The 26,040-nt window shown below is 42.3% G+C and overlaps 1 protein-coding gene across 1 annotated transcript in view; it reads left to right on the forward strand.

The window, feature by feature from the left end:
* Positions 1 to 26,040, forward strand: part of LOC308077152 (kinesin-1 heavy chain-like) — a gene marked incomplete at its 5' end in the record, with an annotated part of 37,244 nt that extends 11,204 nt beyond the window's left edge. Inside the window, 16 exons of the mRNA XM_080417739.1 lie at positions 36 to 184; positions 4,801 to 5,012; positions 5,882 to 5,950; positions 7,094 to 7,300; positions 12,971 to 13,114; positions 14,365 to 14,553; positions 16,221 to 16,338; positions 16,599 to 16,654; positions 17,253 to 17,362; positions 17,618 to 17,719; positions 19,176 to 19,236; positions 19,796 to 19,867; positions 21,571 to 21,675; positions 23,261 to 23,477; positions 24,236 to 24,368; positions 25,140 to 26,040. Of these exons, the coding sequence (XP_080273865.1) occupies positions 36 to 184; positions 4,801 to 5,012; positions 5,882 to 5,950; positions 7,094 to 7,300; positions 12,971 to 13,114; positions 14,365 to 14,553; positions 16,221 to 16,338; positions 16,599 to 16,654; positions 17,253 to 17,362; positions 17,618 to 17,719; positions 19,176 to 19,236; positions 19,796 to 19,867; positions 21,571 to 21,675; positions 23,261 to 23,477; positions 24,236 to 24,363 (1,939 nt within the window). The 3' untranslated portion in view covers positions 24,364 to 24,368; positions 25,140 to 26,040. The remainder of the gene's footprint in view (positions 1 to 35; positions 185 to 4,800; positions 5,013 to 5,881; positions 5,951 to 7,093; positions 7,301 to 12,970; positions 13,115 to 14,364; positions 14,554 to 16,220; positions 16,339 to 16,598; positions 16,655 to 17,252; positions 17,363 to 17,617; positions 17,720 to 19,175; positions 19,237 to 19,795; positions 19,868 to 21,570; positions 21,676 to 23,260; positions 23,478 to 24,235; positions 24,369 to 25,139) is intronic.

Raw genomic sequence — 26,040 nt, forward strand, 5'->3', positions numbered from 1 at the left:
CTCCCTCTCTCTCTCTCTCTTTTCTCCTACGTCAGGGCGAAGACCATCAAGAACTCGTGTGTTCTGAACGTGGAGCTGACTGCAGAGCAGTGGAAGAAGAAGTGGGAGAAGGAGAGGGAGAAGAACAAGACGTTGAGGGGCACAGTGACCTGGCTGGAGAATGAACTGAACCGCTGGAGGAACGGTGAGTCAGACCGCCCTCCTCGCTCCTCAAACCCCTCACTGCTAGGGTTGTCACGATCAGGACATTTTACTTGACGATTAATTATCGTACAGATAATAAGCGATTAACGATTTAATTGTGTTTTTGGTGTTGCACTTTGGGACATATGAGTGAAAATCACATTTCTGTTTGGCTTTTAGGCGTTGTAAACAAAAAATGCACAGAGCAGATATGACAAATAACTTCAATATACACAGAAATTACGTTGATGAATAATGATATATATTTTTTGGTTTTTGTTCTGACGATTCTGCGAAATACGCGGCCCGAATACCTACGTCGCATCGCCGATCCGACCAATATGTCTGAGTCATAGTGTCATGCCTATATATGGCCGTATCGGGTTTGTTTATGGTTATGTCTGAGTCAGAGCAATCTGGGAACCCAGCGCCAAATGAAAAGGAAAAACAGCGCCCTCTGCTGTTTTTGACTATTTCAGTTCTCTGCTCTGAGAGGAAGAAAACGTAGCACCCGTGCGCAAGGAAACCGGGGTTTTGGTCTGCCTTCAGCGCATCACTTCCGGTGGTGAGACTATGTTTTCATTCCCACTAACAATATTTCTACACGGAACACTAACACCACTTCTCCCAGAGAACATGGATCGTTTTGGTTATAAGCCCACTTGTTTCTATGATGAAAGAGCAAGTTAAAATGTGAATATCTTTCCGTGGTTTTGTCTGCTCCGCGGACGCTATTGTTAAATGAGTGTCGGTTTGTTTCGAGTGGGGAAGGATCGACGGACACGTGAATCCCGCCCACTACATTTGATTGGGTAAAGCGCGGCCTGCTTCCTGATCTGAAGGCACGCCCACTTGTAGGCTACTGCGTACATGTTATGGCGAACCTCCCCGACAGATTCAAACGCAGAGCAGAATCTGTTCTTGAGAGATTAGAGACAGAGTGATGTCGCCGTGGTCCTGCCTATATATGGGCGTATCGGGTTTGTTTGTGGTTATGTCTGAGTCAAAGTGACGTGGCCGCTGTCTACCGGCCGGACCTCCCAGTAGCCAATTTTAATATAGAACTAGATTTGCTGGGAACTGGAGTTGTGGCTGTTTCAAGCCCAGCCAATAGGAACACAGAGGGGCCGGGGCTTAAGCAATTACAGCCTGTCCCTATTGGCCGTCTAAGAGCACCTACCAAGTTTGGGGTGTTTATCATGCTGGGAACTGTAGTTATGGCTGTTTAAACCCCAGCCAATAGGAACACAGAGAGGGCGGAGCATAGGTGTGCCTGTGTGTGCCACATGTGGTCCCTGGTGTGGCTATTCTGATGGCAGACCCCTGACCAGTGTTGGTGCCAAATTTGGTGCGGATCCGAGCAACGGTGCGCCTCACAGGTCTGCATATTACATTACGTTTGTGACGTTCACCGCCCGCCCGCCCACCGTCCGTCGGTTGGCCCACGAGGCAATTTTAATATAGGATAGGATAATTGTGATGTGGCAAATATGTTATAATATTGCATCCATAATATCTCAGTTTAACTTGGCACATTCTCCCTTTTCTCCTTATTTATCTTTGCAACCAATTGTAGATTATGCCTTCTCAGGAATTATTGAAAAGTGCAAACTAACTTTAACCACTTAAGCTCTATATTTTGATGTATTTTTGAAGATGTATTTTCTTCACTAAATGTACTAAGACCAAAAACCTTTTTAAGACTTGCCAAAGCTCAGGCTGCACAGGTAGATGAGCGGCTGGTGTTTCGAGCACATAATCACAGGTAATGTCCCCGGGTTTGATTTCAGCTGGAGACCTGTGTTTCATCTCATCCCTCCTCTCTGCTCGTGGTGTCTTCTAACAGTCCCAAACAATTACCGTGCATTAGAACTCTTGTGCACAGAAGTCCCATCTCTGATTCAAACAGGTTTTTGTGGTGTGTTTCATGGTGCATTACAGCTGCATCACACCAGTTCCAATTGAAACTTTAGTAGGATATGGTTGACTTGATGCTTGAAAGCCAGAGAAAGACCCCTTTGTTTTTAAGGTCCATGTTGGCCACGCAATAAAGAATATTGCCTTTGTTCCCTAGTTCAGACACTTAAAATGGTCACGCTTGAATGCGATTTTTAGAGTTTAGAGCCGGTCATGGGACTGTTCTCCGACATTGCGAAACATACATGGTGTTGTTGTTCCCTCATTAACCGTGAGGTGATGTAATGTTCTACCGCCAGCCAGGGGTTTTTAAAGTGTGAGGCGCAACATCCTAGGGAGGCGTCGTAGCGTTGCAGTGAAGGAACGGAGAGACATTGATGTATTAACAGAACATGGTTGTTTGGGATGATCATCAGGATGCTACTGTAGTTTGGCCCACAGATTTGTGCAGATCCGAGCTAGAAGTGTTTTTCTTCAAATCCTAATATAGGAGTGGACGGAAGGGAGGGACGTTTTTTGGGATGACAGTCACATCGTCCATTCCTTCTATCAGCGTCGAGGGATCATTCAGTCATTCAGTTGCGTTAGAGGGCCCTCTTGTGGAATTTTCAAAAAAAATGTTGGCACTGGCATGGCACTCGGGTGGTGCAGGGGACAATTCCTGCCCGCCACTACAGAGAGTATGGGTTTGAATACTCTGTGTCGCATCCGGCTTCGGACTCTCTCTTTTTCTTTGCCCAGGTGGACGTGGTTTTGAGGTTAGGTTTAGGCATAGTTTTTGTGAAGTTAAAGGTTAGGGTTTAGGCGCCACCGGCCGGGGGCGACACACCAAAGGAAGAGGGAGTCCCCATGCGGCTTGGCTGCAGGGCGCTCCAACAAACTCAACTGGCCGCGTTTGACGGAGGGAAGCTGGTAGGGGAGGGTGATCTGGGGCCAGTTGCACCACCTCACACTAAGTTCAAACTTAGCCTAGTTATAGCTTAAACGTCTTTTAAAAAAGCCATTTAACCCATTTAGCCGGGAAAGTATCTCTGGAATTTTTTGATTTCTTTGGCTATTCAAAAATAGCAGATCTACAAGCTCATAGCGCGGCACCGAGCTATGAGCTTGTAGATCTGCTATTTTTTGTTTATTATGTGAAAATCTTTGCAAATCTTTAAATATTTATATATATTTATTTAAATATATATTCAAAGATTTGCACTCACTTTCACGATTTTTCAAAAAATAGCAGATTGAATGTGTTTAAGCTATAACTAGGCTAAGTTTGAACTTAGTGTGAGGTGGTGCAACTGGCCCCCTGATCTCTTGCCGCTCCACTAGTGACTTATACAGGTTGGTCTGGTGCCTGTTCAGTGGGCTGTCCATCTCCATCTCTAAACTATCACAAACCATGCTCGTTTGCCTGAGCTCTAATCAGGGTAGCGAGAGAATATATGAGAATATTCATATGCCATGTTCCTAGAACCCAAGGAACAGTCAGAATGACTTTTATTCGTCACGTCACAGTCTTACAGGTGTGAAGCAGTGGGTGAAATCCTTTTTTTCATGCACGCTCCATCGTTTTGTGGTATTCTGTGAGTATTCCATCGTGTTACTCATCCAAAACCTACGGCAAGTAGGCCATGTGCTGGATAAAACAATTGGGCCCATGAAAAGATAAAAATAAAAATCACACCCAGTGTGAAGTGAGCGGTGCTATTTATGAGTTATTAATTTCATCATGCATCTCGGTAGCCACTCACAGCACGTCCTGCGAAGTGACGTGCTCACATTTTTTACATTATTATTAATTTCATCATGCGTCTCGCTAGCCAATCACAGCGCGTCTGCGAAGTTTGAAGTTAATTTCATCACGTGTCTCGCTAGCCAATCACGGCACGTCCTGCAGAGCTTAGCCTATGGGCGTGTTTTCCACAGCATGGCGTCACAGCGAAAGACACATTTTCACGACGGAAAGAAAGACTTTCACCACGGATGGGTCCTAAACCCTCTTATAGGAGCGGTTACACTGCTCAAAAAACATCTGCACGCTGGAATTCAAGCTTAATTTCTATTCGCGACATTCTGATCAAAACAGATCAGTAAATACAGGGAGTTTGAATTGCAGTGTGCATATAATATCAGTGGTGGAAAAAGTACTCCATTTTTTTACTTAAGTAAAAGTACCAATACTGCAATATAAAAATACTCTGTTACAAGTAAAAGTCCATAATTAAAAAAATACTTGAGTAAAAGTACAAAAGTATTGGCATAAAAATGTACTTAAAGTACCAAAAGTAAAAGTACTAAATATTTGAAAATAGCCGATCTACAAGCTCTCAACGCGTCGCATCGCGACGCGTTGAGAGCTTGTAGATCTGCTATTTTCAAATAGCCTATGTATAAAATAGGGCTAAAGTGGTTAATGTATGTTTCATTATATCATAATTTATATCTGAAAAGTAACTAGTAACTAAAGTTTTCAAATAATTGTAGTGGAGTAAAAGTACAATATTTGCCTCTGAGATGTAGTGGAGTAGAAGTAAAAGTATTGGAAATTGGAAATACTCAAGTAAAGTACAAATACCTCAAAATTGTACTTAAGTACAGTACTTAAGTAAATGTACTTAGTTACTTTCCACCACTGTATAATATTCAGGTCCTGCCTCAGTGCCTCTCTTTCTGATCTGCTCCTGTGCTCTTTGCTTCCCCCTGCAGGTGAGAAAGTGCCATTGGAGGAACAGTTTGACAAGGAGAAGGCTAAAGAGGAAGCTAAAGAGGAGGTCCAAGCTCTTGACAATGTCATCAACAATGACAAGATGGCGTCCACGCCCGCTCTCGGTGCCATCCCTGGGGTTAGGCTGACCGACGCTGAGAAGGACAAGTGTGAGGCGGAGGTGGCCAAGCTTTACAAAGAGCTGGATGACAAGGTTTTTTTACTCTGAAATTGATTGAAAACCTTTATTTATTCTCGAAAAGAGCATTGAGGTTTACCCTCATTTGCAATGCTGTCGAGATTACATACACAGAAATCAACAATTAAGGCACATACAGATATAAAATACAGAAACAACAAAAAATAAAACCATAACAGAACATTTGTAAGTTAAAAACAATTACATGGTGAGGTAGGGAGATGTAAGAGCAGGTGATTAAATTGTCCATAGGATATTGGGGCATACATTTTTAGCGTGAGCTGTAGAGTGTTCCATGAAATAGGAGCTTCAAAGCAGAAAGCAGATTTTCCCAGTTCAGACTGAACAGGTGGAACCTCAAGTGTAAGTCAGTCGCTTGAGCAGGTCTGGTAAGTGCTTTTTTCCACTCTAATAGCAATGTGAGGTATGGTGGTCACTTCCCATCAATAGCCTTAAAAATAAACTGAGATAGGTAGGGTAGGGGCAGCATTTCTATAAATTCAAGAGAAAGCATGGCAACAATTGCCAAAAAGTCAGGGTTGCGTGATTTTGTAAATGACTTCTACAATCCTACACTGATGGCACACAATTGACGTTCTGGCATTTAGATTGAACCCCAAAGGTCTTGTTTCAGCGCTTTAATTGTGATGCCTACAGTTCCCTCTCATACAAGAGGACAGATGCAGATGAATTGAAGACAGTAACAAAATTAACTTTCAGAGAGAAAGTCTTTTGAAATATAATTTGCCGGTTACATACAGAAGCTCTCTCTCTCTCTCTCTCTCTCTCTCTCTCTCTCTCTCTCTCTCTCTCTCTCTCTCTCTCTCTCTCTCTCTCTCTCTCTCTCTCTCTCTCTCATATATATCCTCCATCTCTTCCTCCAGGATGAAGAGATCAACCAACAGAGCCAGATGGTGGAGAAGCTGACTCAGCAGATGTTGGACCAGGAGGAGGTGAGCAGAGCCCCAGCTCCTCCCGCTAGCTAGCGGACTCCTAATAATCAATCATTTAGCTGTGGGGACCCCCTGGAACCCCCTCGAGGAACCCTAGGGGTCCCCGGACCTCAGTTTGAGAAGGTTAATTGAGGTTAATGACACTGAAAAGTATTACACGTATAATCTGCGATGCGTTGTGAGCTTGTAGATCGGCTATTTTCAGCATGCAACCAAGTGAAATATCAGCCATTACGACGGCATCAAGGCACCGCCAAAATACATTTTAGTCGACTAAATCAACTGTAGATTAATTAGTCGACTAAGATCTTATGATATTTAGTCGACTGAAACTAGACTAAAACCAAAACATTTCAAATGACTAAAATATGACTAAAACGAAATGGAATTTTATTCAAAAGACTACGACTAAAACTAAATAAAGATTTGCTGTCAAAATCAGCACTGGTACAAATGGAACCAAATGGACCGCTCACTACTTACAGACCTGTGAGCAGTGGTGGAAAAAGTACTCAAATTCTTTACTTAATTAAAAGTACCAATACTGCAATGTAGAAGTACTCTGTTAGTAAAAGTCCGGAATTAAAAATTTACTTGAGTAAAAGTACAAAAGTATTGGCATCAAAATGTACTTAAAGTACCAAAAGTAAAAGTACAAAAATGTTTGAAAATAGCAGATCTACAAGCTCACAACGCGTCGCGATGCGACGCGTTGTGAGCTTGTAGATCGGCTATTTTCAAATAGCCTAGGTATAAAATAGGGCTAAAGTGGTTAATGTTTTATAATACAATAATTGATATCTAAAAAGTAACTAATAACTAAAGTTTTCAAATACATGTAGTGGAGTAAAAGTACAATATTTGCCTCTGAGATGTAGTGGAGTAGAAGTAAAAGTATTGGAAATTGGAAATACTCAAGTAAAGTACAAATACCTCAAAATTGTACTTAAGTACAGTACTTAAGTAAATGTACTTAGTTACTTTCCACCACTGTCTGTGAGTGTCCATTTGGACCCTTGGTGGTCCCCAGACCACACGCTGAGAAAGGGATCATGTGGGGTAAAAACAATAATAAAAGAAAAGTCTTCCTCATCTTGGACCGCCCTCCCTCCCTGTCCGTCCGTCCTCCTCTGTCCCGTGCAGCTCCTGGCCTCGTCGCGCCGCGACCACGACAACCTGCAGACGGAGCTGAACCGGCTCCTGGGGGAGAACGAGGCGTCCAAGGAGGAGGTGAAGGAGGTGCTGCAGGCCCTGGAGGAGCTGGCCGTCAACTACGACCAGAAGAGCCAGGAGGTGGAGGACAAGACCAAGGAGTTTGAGGCTCTCAGCCAGGAGCTCAACGAGAAGTCGGTGAGCGGATTTAATAACACTAGTGCAGTACCCAGTAGTATCTTTATTAACAATTTTCATTCATGGCATTACATTACATACGTTACACACATACACTCACATACCTACATACCGTATACCTTTGCACTCACAGCAATCAAACTTAACCCATTAAGACCTGAGGCGATTCTTAATTTTTTTTTCTAAATTCTAACAGTTTTTTGAAAAAAATCTAAAAATAATGTTTTCAAGATTTCTCTAAAATAGCAGATCTACAAGCTCGTAGCGCGGCACTCGGTGCCGCGCTATGAGCGTGTATATCTGCTATTTTTGACAATCTTAAAGTGACACAGATGCGTTCCAGGTCTCAATGAGTAGTTCACCCAAAAAATCACTTATTTTCTATCGATTACACACCCCATGAAACCTTGAATTCATGGATTTTCTTTAGTTTTTGTCGCATTCCTAAGCCAATAATTTGATGACCGGCGGTCTCTCTCTTTATACATTAGCATCTTTCCACCGCTTCATGGGGTGTGTAATCGATAGAAAATAAGTAATTATTTGGGTGAATTACTACTAAAAGAAAACATAAACAAGAAAATACATTATTTTCTTTATTTTCTTTAGAATATACTGTTTACAATTTATTTTCCTTTCAGGTGAAACCAATAGTCCATGTATGGTTCCCAGGGTTTGCTTGGGTGCCTTGTATGGATTGGGGAGGCGGGGCGGGGTAACCGTGTGGTGTGCTGTGGGGGGGGGAGCGCTGTGCTTGTGGTGGTTGGTGATGGGGGGTGGTGAACTTGGCTGTGCCGGTGGGCAGGCATTGACAGCAGTGTTGATTTCGTCAACTAAAACTATGGCGAAAACTACCTTTTTTCACTGACGAAAACGAAATAAAAACGAAATAAAAACTAAGCTATGATGACTAAAACCAAGACTAAATATATTGACAATTTCGTCAACAAATAAAAACTAGACTAAAATGTTAGTGAGGGACGAGTGGAGAAGAGATCCAGACAGTAGAACTAAAAGACAAGTCATGTTATGTTTGGTTGCGCTCAGGAGTTGCGCTCTGACAATCGCAGATCTACAAGCTCACAACGCGTTGCTCTGCGACACGTTGTGAGCTTGTAGATCGGCTATTTTCAGCATGCAACCAAGTGTAAAATCAGCCATTACGACGCCATCAAGGCACCGCCAAAATACATTTTACTCGACTAAATCCAACTGTAGACAATAATAATAACTGTAGTCGACTAAAACTAGACAAAAAATAAAACATTTCAGATTACTGAAATATGACAAAAACTAAATGGAATGTTATTCAAAAGACTGTGTATGTTTATGCTGTTCCTGATATGATCTATATTGGTGATAGAACATTTTAAATAAAGTAAAAAACTAAAACATGTGTAATGAGGTTCAACCATTTCATCCACTAGAGGGCAGGATAGGGCAACATTTTCTGCTGACATACTGGATCACACTTATTTCCTCTGTCATGTAAACTGTGATGACAGGAAGGGGTGTCACAGTGCGAGAGCTTGTGAATTGCATTTCTTCGCTGTCGGGCAGAAACCTTGTATCTGTGTATTTCAATTAATTATGTAAATTAACACCCTGCTTCATTGTACAACGGTGTCACTCAAAAGTAGCGCAAATAGCCGATCTACAAGCTCACAAAATCGCGACGTGTTGTGAGCTTGTACAGCAAGCTTGTAGAGCTTGCTGTTTTTGCTATTTTCAAAAAAGGTTAAAGTGGTTAACTGTGTCAAAATATTATGAAATATGTAATGAAAAGTATTAAAGGACGACTTCACCCATTTTCAATATCAACCTATCTTCATATAATCAGTCCTCAGTAATGCTCATGATAATATGGTCAAAAAAATGTGTCTACTCACTCTGTGTCTCAGAGGAGGGCTGTGGACAGTTCAGAAACCCGACTACCAGTGACATCATCGTTAAAATGAGAACGGCCTTTTTCGACCCCACCAAATGATGTACAAATGGTCTCATGAGTCACGTGACAGTGACCATCGAACAGGGGTTTCCATGGTTTGCTATCAGCAATGTGTGGGCAGGGCATGTATCTTACTAAAGAACGCCATACCGTGTATACCATGAAGACAACATCAATCATAGCCAAACTGGAATCGCATGTTGAGGGGCCTCCATAGAGCGCGCCTCCAAATGCACTTTCACTTCTGCTCATAGGGGCTGCCGAAAAGTTGCCCCGTCTGTCATACAAACTCCGTTTCCCCCAGCAGCTTTCTTGTGTCCTGGTGGCTGCATCTCACAACGGACACTGCGCTAGGTATGCAACCCCGGCCTGGCTGAGATCTGCGCCCAGGGGAGCGCACTTCTCTTTTTTCTTAGTGGGCTCACTCTGTTATTTTTTCCTTCTTGTAGGGGGGACTCGCTGCCTCGTTTTCCCCTGTGGGCTCGTTCTTTCTTTTGCCGTTGGTAGTGATGTATGCCAATTCCCACCTGATGTTGTGTGGGAGTCCAGACTGCTCCAGACCTGTCTGAATAACGGCTATCTTGCACAACGTCTTCAGACTAGGGCTTAAGTCTAAGATGTACAGGTCGTTCACTTTAGCGCCGATCATCAAAAAAGATTGGTTATCATTTTTGACTGCGGAATTGTTGACCATGTACTGTTTCCACCCTCCAAAGAAGACGATACGATCTCCCACCATGCCACAGCACTTTATAGAAACCTGTTTCCCTAACTGTGTCGGCCAGTCAGGGAAACGTGGGCCTCTCCCCCTGAGCTCAACCTTCGTCCAGGAGAAAGTCTCTGGACTGAATCTAAACAGATCATTGTTGTCCTTATGAAATCCGCCATATATGTACAGCTCTCCGTTGTAGGCAAAGGCCGAATGATACTCGTGTCCTTTTGGACGAAGCTTTGGAGAACTCGTGCTTAGCCAGCAGTCGGTCTCCGTGTCAAACACTCTGATCTGGCTGTATTGGTGCTGTCGGCCCCAACATACAAACATCTTTGTCCCGATGATGGTCGCAGAATGAGATAGTAAAGTGTTTAGTTTACATGCAGGCGGAGTGCCTCTGGTGTTAATGAAAGTCCAGACCATCGTGGCGGTGTCCAACTTGTAGATGTCGTTAGTCCATAACATGGACATGCCGTCGTATCCTGAGAAGATATACATGACGTTCCCCAAGACACAGGCTGAGTGACTGCCCCTCGCCTCCGGAACGGTCCCGGAAACCGGAGGCGTAGACCATCTGAGAGTGTCGACATCGAATGCATAAAGTGTGTTGCAGTCCCTGTTCCCTATATGCCCGCCCCAGAGGTAGATGACCTCGCCTATCGGCACAGCTGTGTGGCGAAAGCGCCTGGAGGGGACCCACTTGCGGTCCTCGGTTGTCACTGGGGGCAACTTCGCCCAGCGCAAAGACACCATGTCGAAGTCATAGACCTCGATCTGATCGCGGCCCGAAATGGTTTTCTCTCCGTAACGGCGGCCTCCAAAGCAGTACACCTTGTGTCCCACTGCTGCGGTGGCATGGTCGTCTCTCTCTGGCCCTCCTTTCACCTGCGCCGCCCAGCTAAACATCGTGCACTACTGAACAATACTACTTAAATTGGGGATTACAGTGCCTTTATATATCGTTGGCTACAGTGCTAATGTCATCCCGGTGATGTCACTGTATGGTGACGCCCACCCGCCGGTCAGCCGGTCGTCCGTTAAGCCAATTTTAATTTAGGAAGATACGTATGGGACATTAAGTGGGACAGCTATACTGTGTTGTAATCTGCAAAATCTGTCAATATCCCAATGTTGTCTTGAATTATTGCTACAACAACCCTTGCCACTAAATTGACACTAAACAGTGGATTATTCTAAAACGGAAAAAAACTGAAAACTGCGCAAAAAGAATAAATCATGGGTATAAAAGACCAAAGGTTCGACTGGTTGTCTAAACCTGAGTCAAGACCCGCTGTGATGGTATCCAAGCAGGAATTAAACTGAGATGCCCCTTGGCAGTAGAGGGAGAGGGAGAATCAGTGGGAACAAATATGTGGGACGTGACTATCTGGGTTGTAAAGGCCAGCTACCCGGGTTTGTTCGGAGGACAACGAGTTCTCTTGTAGTTGGAGCCGAACTCGTCGATGTCTCGAAGGTCTAATCTTGCAGATAGAGTCTCAGTGGGATCTGTATTGATGCTTCGTGTCTTAGAGTAGTTGATGTCTCTGCGTATCGCCGATGGATCTGAACTAACCCGGGGATTCCTTTGCCTTTTATGTCGTTGGCTGCGCTGCTGGTGTCATTGCGGTGATGTCGCTGTGCGTCAGTCATATCCATATAAGGAGCCTTGATGTCGGTCATGCCCAAAGATAGGGTCTATGTTCGGTTTTCCCAAGCCCCCAGAACCCAGTGGTTGCATTGAAGCGAAATGGACATGCTGGCCATTCGTAGGTACTGCAGCTTAAACGGACGGGGCCACTGCACAATGTACGAGCGAAAACTGTTTCGACCAATGGGCTCGACTCACGAGCTTGCGCACAAGCTTGCGCACGGGGCCGCGCACCTCGGTGACGTAAAAGGCGTCACTTCTGTGACGCAGAACGTATCACAGTGGCCCCAAATAGGCTACGCCCATCACACTTTCCAACCCGGAAGAAGGGGTGAATTTGCTTCATGCGCTGGGTGAGCAACTCAATGCAAGTGGATGGGAGGGGATTTCGGGTGCCCTCTCTATTATTTTTAACTCTATGGGTTTTCCCCATGTATGGAGCTTCCCGGAGGGGGTCTATGATGTCAGACCTGTGTCAGACCTGGGTATGTCAGTTATCTCCATATATGGAGTTCCAGTGGCGAGTCTATGATGTCAGACTTGGCTATGTCAGTTATCTCCATATATGGGTGTCCAGGCACACTGAACACGGTCTAAATCGCTGTGGTATCCACTTAAGACTAATGCTAGCAAGTATGCTCTGAAACGTTTTTTACAGTTCTTAAAGGGATATTTCACCTTTAAAAAAAAATTGGGTCATTTTATCGTCTACTCAGGCCATTGTGAGCACCCGAGACAGTTTTTAAATTTCTCACTTCAGTATTTAGATATTATATTCATTCCATCAGACACTCCCCTTTCCTACTGTATATAAAACCCATTATAACTTCAAACTCCATTTTAACCATGATAGATTCATCAAGAACACCCGTCCTTGGTTCTGGTGACTCATACCACCCTCCTAATATGTGAGGGCACATTACATTTATTTAATTACATTTTTTTATTGTATTAATTATTTTCCATCTTCTCAAAAAAATATAAAAAATAAATTTGAAAAGTAATTGGAAAAACAGTGACCAGAACCAAGGACGGGTGTTCTTGATGAATCTATCATGGTTAAAATGGAGTTTGAAGTTACAATGGGTTTGTATAGGAAGGGGGTGTGTCTGAAAAAAATTATATCAAATATCTAATTACTGAATCAAGCAACTTAGAAACTGTCTGGGGTGCTCACAAAAGCCTGAATAGACGATGAAATGACCCAATATTTTTTAAAGTGAAATATTCCTTTAATTACCTAACTTAGCTGAACAAAGTTTGTGTTCGGTTGGAGTATGCTGCAGCCATTATTCCTGCCGTAGGTAAACATCTTCATTTCTAAACAAACTCCAATTTTTCCTCCTTACCATCTCCAACCAGAATTCACTGGCCTCCATCGACTCCGAGCTTCAGAAGCTGAAGGAGATTACGAACCATCAGAAGAAGAGGGTCATGGAGATGATGTCATCGCTGCTTAAAGACCTGGCTGAGATCGGCATCGCTGTGGGCAGCAAGGACATCAAGGTTGCAAGTCTAAAGCCTTTCCACACACGAGTATAATCAGGATGTACTAATGTCCAATCTACTTTGAACTCATGTCTCCCACTTGTATGAACAGCTTCCTTTTCTCTTGTAAATGTTTGACAAAGACTTGTTGCTTATTCATTCATTCATTCAACCTTTATTTAAACCTTAGGATTGCATTAAGGGAGAGCCCCTCATTGCAGCAAAATACAGTAGTTAATGACAGCAATTAATCCATTTTCAAAGTCTTGCAATTCATGCCAGGTATGTTGGGCACAAAAAATATGTCTGTTCTATAACAAGTACCTTCTGTTGGCTGCTTTTTCCCAAAGCCCCTTTATAGTACCAGACCTGGCCACAAGGGGGACACAAACCCCATCCCTTTTCAGGGTTCGCACTTTTAGTCCATGAGCCAGACAAGATTTCATTATCGAAAGAGTGGGCAAAACCATACCTTTTAAATTGTTTATAGGGTCAATATAAGTAAATAAATATAGGATAACCTTTCCACAGGAGCAGCTTTTTCATATTTATCACACATTTTGTTATTTTCCCCATACGTACATGACAGGTGAAAAAAAATCAATATTTAAAAAATTGTTATCATAATGAAACTTCCCCAGTTGATTACTTACATGAAGACAATGATTTATCGTATTACAAGTTTTCTGAAATTGTATATTTAAATATGCAAATTAGGCATTAGGAAAATATATGCATAACTTTCCAAAATCAACATTGGAACATTGGACAAAGCCAGAGGCAACATTCTTATTTCATTTTGTTAAGATGTTGGAGTCAAAGGTTTTTAACGAGGGGATATTCAATATCTGGCTCAATTTGGGGGTTCTGGCTCATGGACTAAATGCCAAATTTGCATATTTAAATATACAATTTCAGACAACTTGTAATACGATAAATCATTGTCTTCATGTAAGTAATCAACTGGGGAAGTTTCATTATGATAACATTTTTTTTTAATTTTGAATTTTTTTCACCTGTCATGTACGTATGGGGAAAATAACAAAATGTGTGATAAATATGAAAAAGCTGCTCCTGTGGAAAGGTTATCATATATTTATTTACTTATATTGACCCTATAAACAATTTAATATAGGTATGGTTTTGCCCACTCTTTCGATAATCAATCAATTTTGGGGCTCTGGCTCATGGACTATATGGCCTCAACATCAAATGCACATCGTCTTTGGGTCTCGTCATGCCTTCGTCTCCCCCTCTGTGTCCTCCAGCAACAGGAGAGCAGTGGCCTGATCGACGAGGAGTTCACGGTGGCCCGCCTCTACATCAGCAAGATGAAATCCGAGGTGAAGAACATGGTGAAGCGCAGCAAACAGCTGGAGAGCACGCAGACCGAGAGCGCCCAGAGGCTGGAGGAAAACGACAAGGAGCTGGCTGCTTGCCAATTGCGCATCTCCCAGGTAACCCCCCCCCCCCCCCACCACCACCGCCTGTTGTCATGACAGCTGCTGCTGCTGTCAAGGCGACCACTGTAGTGTCAGATGTGGTTATTGTTAGAGGATTTGTGTGGGCTGTTGAGTCAAAAGGCAGTTTAACCCATTCAGTCCGGGAACGTCTCTCTCTGTCATTTTAGATTTCTTTGGCTATTCAAAAATAGCAGATATACAAGCTCACAGCGCGGCACCGAGTGCCGCGCTGTGAGCTTGTAGATCTGCTATTTTTTTAAAACATCGTGAAAATGTGTGCAAATCTTTGAATATATATTTTTTAAAGCGAACATTTGTCAACCATTGTGTTACAGGGACCTCCAGAAGCAAAGATTTGAGTTACAAATGTTCGCTTTAAAAATGATATATATTCAAAGATTTGCACAAAATGTTCAACGTAAAAAAAAAAATAGCAGATCTACAAGCTCATCGCGCTATGAGCTTGCATATTTGCTATTTTTGAATAGCCCAAAGTAGCTCAAATAGCTCCCGGATTGAATGGGTTAAATAGGGCCACAGGGTGGTACTCCAGAAAGACTATGCGGATTCAAGTCCCTGCTAAAATTCGCTAAGTGTCCACGAGCAACCGAGTCTGGGTGAGACAGAGGCTCTTTGGCCTGACCCCTGCGGTCATCGTGCAAGACTAGCAAAGAAATGTGAATACCCCTCCAGGATCATTACAGTCTTATTTAAAAAAAAGAAAATCTGATAGCAACGATTACTATACAGCAGAGCTTCCCAAACTTTTTAGCTCGAGACCCAAAAGAGACATTTTATGTCTCCCTGGTACCCAAACTGGTGAAAATAGCCGATCTACAAGCTTGTAGATCTACTTCTTAAAAGTCTTTATTTATTTATGGAATGTCTTAGATTTGTTTCCATTTATTTATTGATGAAAGTCTTTTGAAACAAAGAATTCATTGATGGAAATTTTTGATGGTTCCACGACCCACCCACACATGGGTCCCAACCCACTGTTTGGGAAACAGCTCTTTAGTAAACAGAAAATACATTTTCAGGTCAGGATACCAATTTCATCCATTCAGGAGAGAGAACTCACATACAGTAGGATACAGGATAAACAAGGGGAATTGGAAGTGATGAAACACTTGAGCAGACAAAATTGGAACTGGAACACAAGCGGATAAACGATCCTTGTGGGGCTCTCCTGATTGGCAGACATTTAGAACCCACCTGAAAATGTCTTTTTTGTCTGTTAAAGTGAGATGGGGAGACCACTGTTTCTGAACAAACACAACAAACCTTTTTGTTTTAACCAAAAAAGATAACTTATTAAGCATTAAGACACCTGAGGTCGCAGTTTACAGCGTATTTTAGAAATGCTCACATATATTTATGGTCACACAACCATGATGCTGGACAAAAAGGCATATTTTCAAATGATTTGCTCTAATGACACGATTTCAACTGAAAACATTGTCGACTGACCAACACTTTGGATGGAAAATACATACTTTATGTGTGTGACCCAAGGGTGTTAAGATCCTGCCTACTCGGTCTAATCATGGAGTTTTTGTTTATCGAAATCCTACCTCCTGTCATTTTACTCCGATTACTTTTTCATAAGCGATTACTTAAATGTTTTTAATCTCTGTCCCTTGGTTCTCGGCTGTGTTTAGCATGAAGCTAAGATCAAGTCCCTGACGGAGTATCTCCACAATGTGGAGCAGAAGAAGAGGCAGTTGGAGGAGAAAATAGACTCGCTGCACGAGGAGCTGGTCCAGCTCAGTGCCCAGGGTGAGGAGAGCTGTCTGGAACACAACACAGGTCCATGTCCTAAGTCCATGTGTAACAATATGAAACCGAATATGTCAATTTTTACACCCAGAGTTAAACTAAATGGGGCAGCAATGGCCTAAAGGTTCCCGGTTAAGTAAATCAATTACTAAAGCTGATATATTTTCTGTTGGATGATAATGGATCATTTTATTAATCATTGCACCACATACAGTAAAGTGTCCCTGGTGTTAAAATGTTCCTGGTATTTCCCCCTCCAGAGAAGGTCCACACGATGGAGAAAGAGAACGAGCGACAATCTGCTAATGAAGTTAAGGTATATGCACACATCTTAAACACGTCAGCTTTGCACACACTGCATTATGTCTTGTTCCCAAACAATATACATACTGTGTGTGTGTGTGTGTGTGTGTGTGTGTGTGTGTGTGTGTGTGTGTGTGTGTGTGTGTGTGTGTGCGTGTGCGTGCCCACGACAGATAGAGAGAGCGAGAGAGGGAGAGAGAATGAGGGTGAGTGAAGCAAGTCCAGTGTGTGAGTGCAAAAGAAAAGAAAAAAGAACCCAAGGCACACACTGCATTATGTCTTGTTCCCAAACATTTGGCATGGTTATATACATACATTGTGTGTGTGTGTGTGTGTGTGTGTGTGTGTGTGTGTGCGTGTGTGTGTGTGACTGTGTGTGTGTGTGTGTGTGTGTGTGTGCGTGTGCGTGTGCGTGTGCGTGTGCGTGTGCGTGTGTGTGTGTGCATGTGCGTGCGTGCGTGCGTGCGTGCGTGCATGCGTGCGTGCGTGTGTGTGTGTGTGTGTGTGTGTGTGTGCGCTCGCGCGTATTATTGTTATTGTATATTATATTATGTTCTCTCTATATATATATTGTGTGTTTTATAATAAGTCCTATGTTTGGCTGTGGTCAGGAGGCAGTGGAGAGACAGATCCAGTCTCACAGAGAAGGTCATTTGAAACAGATCAGCAGCCTGAGAGATGAACTGGACGAGAAGGAGAAAATGATGACCGACCTGCAAGAGTTAGAAACCACTCATATATGCATATACCTACACATACACGAGCACATTCACTTCACACCTAAAACACCCATACACACAGATACAGAGCCAATGCATAGACACACTGACTGACTCTTTATCTTCTGTGTGTGTGTGTGTGTGTGTGTGTGTGTGTGTGTGTGTGTGTGTGTGTGTGTGTGTGTGTGTGTGTGTGTGTGTGTGTGTGTGTGTGTGTGTGTGTGTGTGTGTGTGTGTGTGTGTGTGTGTGTGTTCAGTGTGAACCAGGAGATCATGTTGGAGCAGGACAGACTGAAGGCGGAGCATGACAAACTCAAGACTGCCGACCAGGAGAAAAGCCGCCAGCTCCACGAGCTCACGTACGTGTTAACGCTAATTCGCTGAATGAGTTGCACCGCTGCCAAGTTTGTACTAGAGCCTGGTCGATCCTTTTGTTTGCTTATAAATTCAATGTTCTCAAATAGAAACTTTAATAAAATCTCAAGTTTTTCAAATTGATTAGACTTTGCACTTTTGAACAAAATATAAGTTAATCTGTCGCGTGGGACTCAAATAGCGGGATCAGTGTCGAACCCAACATTTTGGCATTGGTTGAGGTCTAGTTTATGCACGCACGCCATTAAGAATTAGTGACAGAGCGCACGGTTGTAAGAAAGTAAGAAACATTCCTCATTTCACTATTTGTATGCTGGTTTGGTACAAACTAATATAGAAACTGGAAGTAAGATAAATCTTTATCCCTGTGGGGAAATTCAGGTGTCATATAGCAGCCAACAGCGGTAAGAGTGAAACATTGGATAAGTGCAGGTAAACAATAGTGTCAAGAACCAAACAAAATAAAGTAAAAATTATAAACTACGGTAGAAATTGAAAGTAAGAGAAACCTTTACCCCTGTGGGGAAATGCAGGTGTCATATAGCAGCCAACAGCAGTAAGAGTGAAACACATGATAGGTGAGAATAGTGTCAAGAACCAAACCATGGTAGATAAAGTAAAATATTAATAATAAACAGAAACTGAAAGTAAGAAGTGTTTCTTACTGTGTTTCACTATTTGTATGCTGGATTTAGGCAAACTAATATAGATCATTCCAAATGTTGCAATCTTTGTTGCTTGAATCTGTAGCATAACTACTGTAACTAAATGTTGTTCATTCTGACCGGCTGTCCTTTTCACCTCACGTCTCTTCGCGCCGGTATAGATCCATAGCTGCTGTTACTTTGCATCTGTTTAATTTGATTATTGATTTGATTATTTAGAGCGCACGTTCATGCTACCACAAAGCACTTTTCAGTCCACACTTGGACAATTACGTTCAATAATGATTCCCAAGAGAGACAATGAGAAGTGCATGTATTAAGTGCATGTATTAAAGTTCTCGACTGATTTCTGTCATTTGGATTTCATAGAACACAGCATGTCTTCTATGGAAGCATGTTGCACAGCGAAAATAGCCGATCTACAAGCGGCTATTTTCGGTTATTATTTTAAGATTAGAGCATTTGAAGTGGTCAAACTCGCAATATGTTCAGAAGTGTCTTTCATAAAGTCTTATCTAGGAGATTTCATATAAAAGCAAAGGTTAATGCCTCAATCTGCAATTTCTTCACCTGGTTTGCACTGCAGTATGTAGAACTGCAGGAACAATGTTATTAAAACATCATAATTCTACATATTGCGTTAATAATTGTTTAGAAAACAGCACTAGTATGGCTCCTCTTCTCACTGTTTCACAAATCGCAAAGATTACAAACATTTTATTTTGCTTTCATCCATGTAAGTGGAGTGATTGTCTGTCTTTGTTTTTGTACCCAGGGTGATGCAGGACAGAAGAGAGCAGGCAAGACAGGACCTGAAGGGACTGGAGGAGACAGTAGTGAGTTATTAATGTGTGCATGTGGATTTGTATGCTGTTTATATATACACACACACACACACACACACACACACACACACACACACACACACACACACACACACACACACACACACACACACACACACACACACACACACACACACACACACACACACACACACACACACACACACACAGATTGGTTGGAGGGTGCGGATTATTATTTTCATATTTGCTTGTCTGCACTCTTATCACTATTCCAATATGCATGGTATACACTGTAGTTTGTTAACGGTTTATTTTATCTAGCATTGGCTACAAACTATTCTTAAAAACAACTGGGTGGACAACAATGGATTTAGATATAACTTGTAATCTTTTGGGGGAACATTTGTAAAACATATGTTGATATTATGGTAAAAGATTTGACCTGTTATCATCTGACTACAGCTTCTCCTGGAGTAGTAATTAACTAGGTTAATTTCAAGGTTGACGAACATAGTATGTGTCAACGAGTGCAATGTACAGTATTTTCTCATGTCTTCTGTGACCTGGTTCTCTCTGATGACTCATACAGGTTAGGGAGCTGCAAACCCTCCACAACCTGAGGAGGCTGTTTGTTCAGGATTTGACTCAAAGAGTCAAAAAGGTACAGCGTTTCAGTGTTTAACTGTAAAATCAACACACAAAAGTCTGGAAGCCTCTGTGATATTAGTTGCAATGCTAGCCTTTTTACAATTGACAATGAATTGTTCTTTTATTTTTCTTGTTTACTAGAACACATTAATTGTCAGAATGATTGGAAAAGAGTTGATAGTTTGCTTCATTGATAACCGCTACTCGTAGGGGTGTGCCGATATATTGTCCCGCCATATATCGCGATACGTTTTCGTGACGATATGTATCGTTTTGGAGAAAAGAAAATATCGTTTTGAAAAAAAAAAAAAAAAAAAGGTTTTTTTTTTTTTTTATAATCAGGCATGCAAACAGCCCCGAGGTGAAAAGGGTGACAACATGTTGTTTTTTTCGGGTCAGGTGTCACACTATTGCCTTATTTGGATTCAAAACGGCTATTGTAGCTTTTGCTACAAGTTTGCGTCTGAATAATGCAAAAACAGAATTATTTGTTTGCATTTTTTCTCCCCCATATATTTTCATAATAAAAAAAGTGCGTATCGTATCGTATCGAAATCGTATCGAAGTTGTGAGCCAAATATCGTATCGTATCGTTTGGTGAAAATCGGCACACCCCTAGAAGGGTTATATATTGTACCATTTTATATGGTTCTTTATGAATTCAAATGGTCCCATATGGAACCTGTTTAGATTCTATATAAAAATGTGTATAGCACCTCTCATGACATGAAATGCAGCTCAAAGTCCTTTACAGTGCTTTACAGCAAGAATAAAGCACAAGTCCTTTACAGAAAAGTACGAATAATTTAACAATAAAGCAAAAAAGAAAAGCAAAAGCATAAAACAACATGGAACTATTGGTGATGCTAAAGCTCGCTCTCTCACACACACACACACACACACGCACGCGCACTTGCGCGCGCGAGCGCCCCAGCCATGCAGCTTTAATCCTGCAGCCGCACCCCAATTAAAATTTCCCTGTGTTTAAATTTTAATGAGCCCGGGGAAGACAAAAAAGAGTGTCTGTGATAAGTAGGTCATGGGATTCTTCAAAGGTAACATGTGTAAATAAGGGATTCAGTTTCTCTACAGATCACTGACTGGGCTCCAGCCTCCAGGCTGAGGCTCATTCAGACAAGCTACAGTCAAATGTGCAGTGGTGTACATACAAGTACAGTATGCTGAAGCAAATACTCAAGCATTCAAAAGTACATATTACGAAATACATTTTCAATCAATCGATGCATTGCTGTTTTGAAATTTGGAACATTTCCCCCAAAATGTAAAGAAAACAGTGAAAATAGCAGATCAATGAGCTTGTAGATCGGCTGTTTTCATTACATTTGAAATAGGGCACAAGTGGTTAATTCACAATATATTTTTGTACGTTTTGGTCCCAACAGTCCCTTCCTAAAATGTTCTGGAATCAAAAGTACAATGTTTCCATTTGAAATGTAGCGAAGTGAAATGTGCTTGCGGAAACTGTCCACCACTGCAAACGTGCGCTGAGATTATATTGGAGTCATGCCCATTCAAATTCCCTGCCTACTGCCTCTGTCTCTTGCAACTAACAGTGTGGACAGTCAGTCCTAAAGATCATTGTAGAGAAACAAATCGGATTAGCCTGCAGTCTGAACAAAGACTGTGTGACATACAACTTTTAGAAAAGAAAAGGAATGTAAAACCTGTATAATTCTGAGTGTTGTGTCTGAACAGAGTGCAGAGATGGACTCTGAGAATACAGGAGGCAGTGCTGCCCAGAAGCAGAAGATCTCCTTCCTGGAAAACAACCTGGAGCAGCTCACCAAGGTCCACAAACAGGTAAATAATTAAAAGTCACCTTGTTGATCATTACTATACTCCTTTTTTAGAAAAAGCATTTCCTTTTTTTTTTACCATGACAGCATGGCTGGTATTCTTTTCACTGTGAGGGTCTTTGTGTTGTTGTGTTTATAAGTCTGTGGGCATATTTTGTCAATGCAATAGCATCACAAGTGTGTAAGATGTAGTCACAAAGCTTCCAGGTGTATAGTTTGGATCATTATGAAGGCCCAGTTTTAGGATGGGTGTGGTCCGAGCAAGGACGCTGGAAGTAGGGCCTCAACAGATAATGGCTAGATGATATCATTCATTTCCAATAGCATTGCTACAGTACAACATGCTAACACGCTTCCACTGGACATTTCTCAGTAACCACAGTGCAGGTTGAAATAGGGTTTTTAACTATTTGACCTGGACCATCACCAAACAAAAAAAACATATATCAGTACTATAATCAGTCATTATAGTCTTCTCCCAGAGCTCAAGGAGGTCACACCTGAAGTATCACCCCTCTAATGAACCCGCACCACATGATGATTCACCCTTGAGAATTTCTCCTGCGAAATGCAGAAGTGTACGCCCATGATGTCAAAAAGCGTTGTTTCGTGTCATCGGACACGTCGTTTTGCGTCCCTGGACGATTATGATGACACGAAACGGCACGTTTGACATCACGGGCATATACAGTACTTCTGCCTAAATACACAGAAAACATAGGGTATTTTTTCCCACACTATGTATACAGTATACAGCACAATGGATTTAGGTTCAAAATCAGCAACGTTTCCCTTTAACCACATGAACCCTAGCATGCCAATTTTGGTCAGGCAAACATTTGGTGAAAATATCACTTCTACAACTTCTGCAAGATCTGCTATTTTCAGCTTAGAGATTTGGTGTAGAGGGGGAAATGGATAGACCCCCAGTGGGACCCCGGTCAACAGAGTATATATGGTTTTTAACTCTTTCAGTGCCAAGCCCCGAGTTTTCTCTGAATACCCTCCCTGCCAGAACGAGAAATCCCGAGTTTTTACTTTTTACTGCGGTCGCGCTATTCTGTTTATTTTTCATGATCACTTTCGCTTTCTGATTCCTTCAGACTCATTGGGTTCCGGTTTCATGACGCAGATTCCGTTTCCGGTTCTCATTTTTTTTCCGCCGTCATTTTTGGCCAGAATAGGGAAAGTCACGTTTTTTCACACGGTATAAAAAACGAACGGAGAGGTCTACTTCTATTCTCTTTGGTCTGGGTGACTAACAGTCATCGTAATTTAGCCCGATCAGCGATTGTCGAAAAAGTTACATCCAGTTTATCAACGGATGTGACGTAAGCCTGTTTGGGAGGGGGCGAGCGATTCAACGAGATGATCAATGTGTCGATTTGCTGCTCTCTACTGGTAGAACTGTCGTATGGGTTTAAAAACCCAATCAGATAATTTATTTGAATGAAAAATTACAAAATTAAAAAATTAAAAAAAAAAAAAAAAAAAGCAAATTGCTGGCACTGGGGGAGTACTTTATGAAAATACTCTTGTCAGTGAAAGAGTTAAGTGGTTAATATTATATTTTCTCTCCGTCCACCTAGCTGGTGCGTGACAACGCCGACCTGCGCTGCGAGCTTCCCAAGCTGGAGAAGCGGCTGCGGGCCACAGCGGAGCGGGTCAAAGCTCTGGAGGCGGCCCTGAAGGAGGCCAAGGAGAACGCGTCCAGGGACCGCAAGCGCTACCAGCAGGAGGTGGACAGGATCAAGGAAGCCGTCCGGGCTAAAAACATGGCTCGCAGAGGACACTCTGCTCAGATCGGTCAGTAGAAAGAAGAGAAAGAAAACACACTCACACACACACTCATCCTTCAACCAAAGTCATTCCACTGAGCCAGTGGTGGAAAAAGTACTCAAATGCTTTACTTAAGTAAAAGTACCAATACTGCAATATAAAAATACTCTGTTACAAGTAAAAGTCCAGAATTAAAAAATGTACTTGAGTAAAAGTACAAAAGTATTGGCATCAAAATGTACTTAAAGTACCAAAAGTAAAAGTACTAAATATTTGAAAATAGCAGATCTACAAGCTCACAACGCGTCGCATCGCGACGCGTTGTGAGCTTGTAGATCGGCTATTTTCAAATAGCCTAGGAATAAAATAGGGCTAAAGTGGTTAATGTATGTTTAATTATATCATGATTTATATCTGAAAAGTAACTAGTAACTAAAGTTTTCAAGTAAATGTAGTGGAGTAAAAGTACAATATTTGCCTCTGAGATGTAGTGGAGTAGAAGTAAAAGTATTGGAAATTGGAAATACTCAAGTAAAGTACAAATACCTCAAAATTGTACTTAAGTACAGTACTTGAGTAAATGTACTTAGTTACTTTCCACCACTGCACTGAGCAAATCTATATATAGTCATCACTCATCATACACTTTTCACGTGAACATGTGACAATTAAGATTCGATTGTGTGTGTGTGTGTGTGTGTGTGTGTGTGTGTGTGTGTGTGTGTGTGTGTGTGTGTGTGTGTGTGTGTGTGTGTGTGTGTGTGTGTGTGTGTGTCTGTCCCCAGCCAAGCCCATCCGGCCGGGTCAGCAGCCAATGGCCTCTCCCACAAGCATCAACGTGAACCGGGTCAACAGCCTCCAGAACAACCAGCCTGCAGTCATCAGGGGAGGAGGTGTCATCAAACAGGAGTAGACTGGGTACTATTTACAGTTTCTCTAATGCAGCTGGTTGTCAAACATTTTCCTGTCAAGGACCCCCAAATTTGGCCACGGGCCCCCGTCTGAAAAGATTTCGTGCCAGAGACCCTCAGAAGAGAAGATTTGTGTTAACTTCTACACTTAAAGGAGAATTTCGGACTAGGCTTTTTCTTACCTTCATATGAGGTTGTTAACTCCCCATAAGAGTAGTCCAGGAGCTCAAATTCATAACGTCTCGCGAGATTTCCGGAAGAGCGTCTCCCCCGGCTCTTCTGGAAGTCTCGCGAGACGAGATTTCAGCAAAAGCTACTTTCACAACACTACGGTGGCTCTCGTGTGACAATAATACTGCAGTGACTTCCCTGAGCTGAGCTGAGCTGAGCCTTGAAGCAGTGTTTCAGTCTGTGTGAACCTACCTCAGGCATCTGTATTAACAAATTAAGCTGGGGGACACCCTGGAATCTCCTCAAGGGCCCCTGGGGGTCACTGCATTGAGAATCACTGGCATATAAGGTTTAAGTGGTTAACAAAATAGGTGGTAGATAAGCTCAAAAGATCAGAGAAAGGGGTTCCAATCGAAATCCTGTTATAGCATAACATTCTATGGATATTAACAAAGAGCTAATTTGTGTTTAACATGCCTGGTTTTATTGTAACAAATGTATGGTTGTATATACGCTACTGGAAATGCTCAAACACTTGTTTGTATAGTGTGATTAGATAGACTTTTCTTAGTTTGACTCCATTTCTTATCTGTTTCCCCTAACACAGCTGCTGTAGATGGAGCATGCACCTTCAAAGGAAGATCACCCAGGCGAATTGCTACATTTCACAGCAGTGAATCATAGCAGGGGACGACGGTTCCAATGTGAAGTATAAATATGAGAGGTACACATACTCCAGTATGGGTTTTCCTGTATCTTGCAGACAAAAGAAAGAAACTAATATTAACACAAATCAATGCATTGCTCTGTTTGTTTTCCACGTACAAATGTCAGTGGCAAGTTGAGGCAAGTTGAATGTCTATGTAATTGTTTCATAACAGCAAATATAAACTCGCTAAAAGGAGTGGAAATCTCGATGGAAATACCCTTGTCCAATTAATTCACAAAGTGTACTCTTCCATTCCCAGCTCACTTGACATGTTTTTACTGGTGAAAAGCATAAACATTATTACTGCTCTGTTGTACAGTTAAGAGTCTGCAATGATTTGTTTTCCCTCCTTTTCCTCCTAATTTAGTCATTATGCCACTTTCCAATTTTACCCTATGTATATAGTCCCTGTCACTGCAAACCCCTACAATTCTGTGGCAAGGTGTAGGCAACCATGTATCTCCTCTGATACACATGAAGTTGCCAGCCGCTTCTTTTTACCTGACGGTGAGGAGTTTCACCAGAAGGGTGTAACGCATGTCCTCCCCAGTTTCGTTCCCTGCTGAACAGGCACTTCAAACAAGGAGTCGCTAGTGCAGCAACAGAGATCCCCTGCCACATTCCCACCCACAAAACGCGGCCAATTGTGTTCGTTGCAGTGCCCGGCCAAGCCAGAGGCACCGTGGAGGTTTCGAACCCCAGTCGCGACGGTGGTGGGCAGGAGCTTTACTTTACCCCCGGCAACAACGGACACCCCTGTCTTTGTGTTTTAATAATCCTTTGGGGGTTCGAATGTAAA

This window comes from Gymnoscopelus braueri (genome assembly GCF_963280865.1).
Source record: "Gymnoscopelus braueri genome assembly, chromosome: 21".
Lineage (NCBI taxonomy): Eukaryota > Metazoa > Chordata > Actinopteri > Myctophiformes > Myctophidae > Gymnoscopelus > Gymnoscopelus braueri.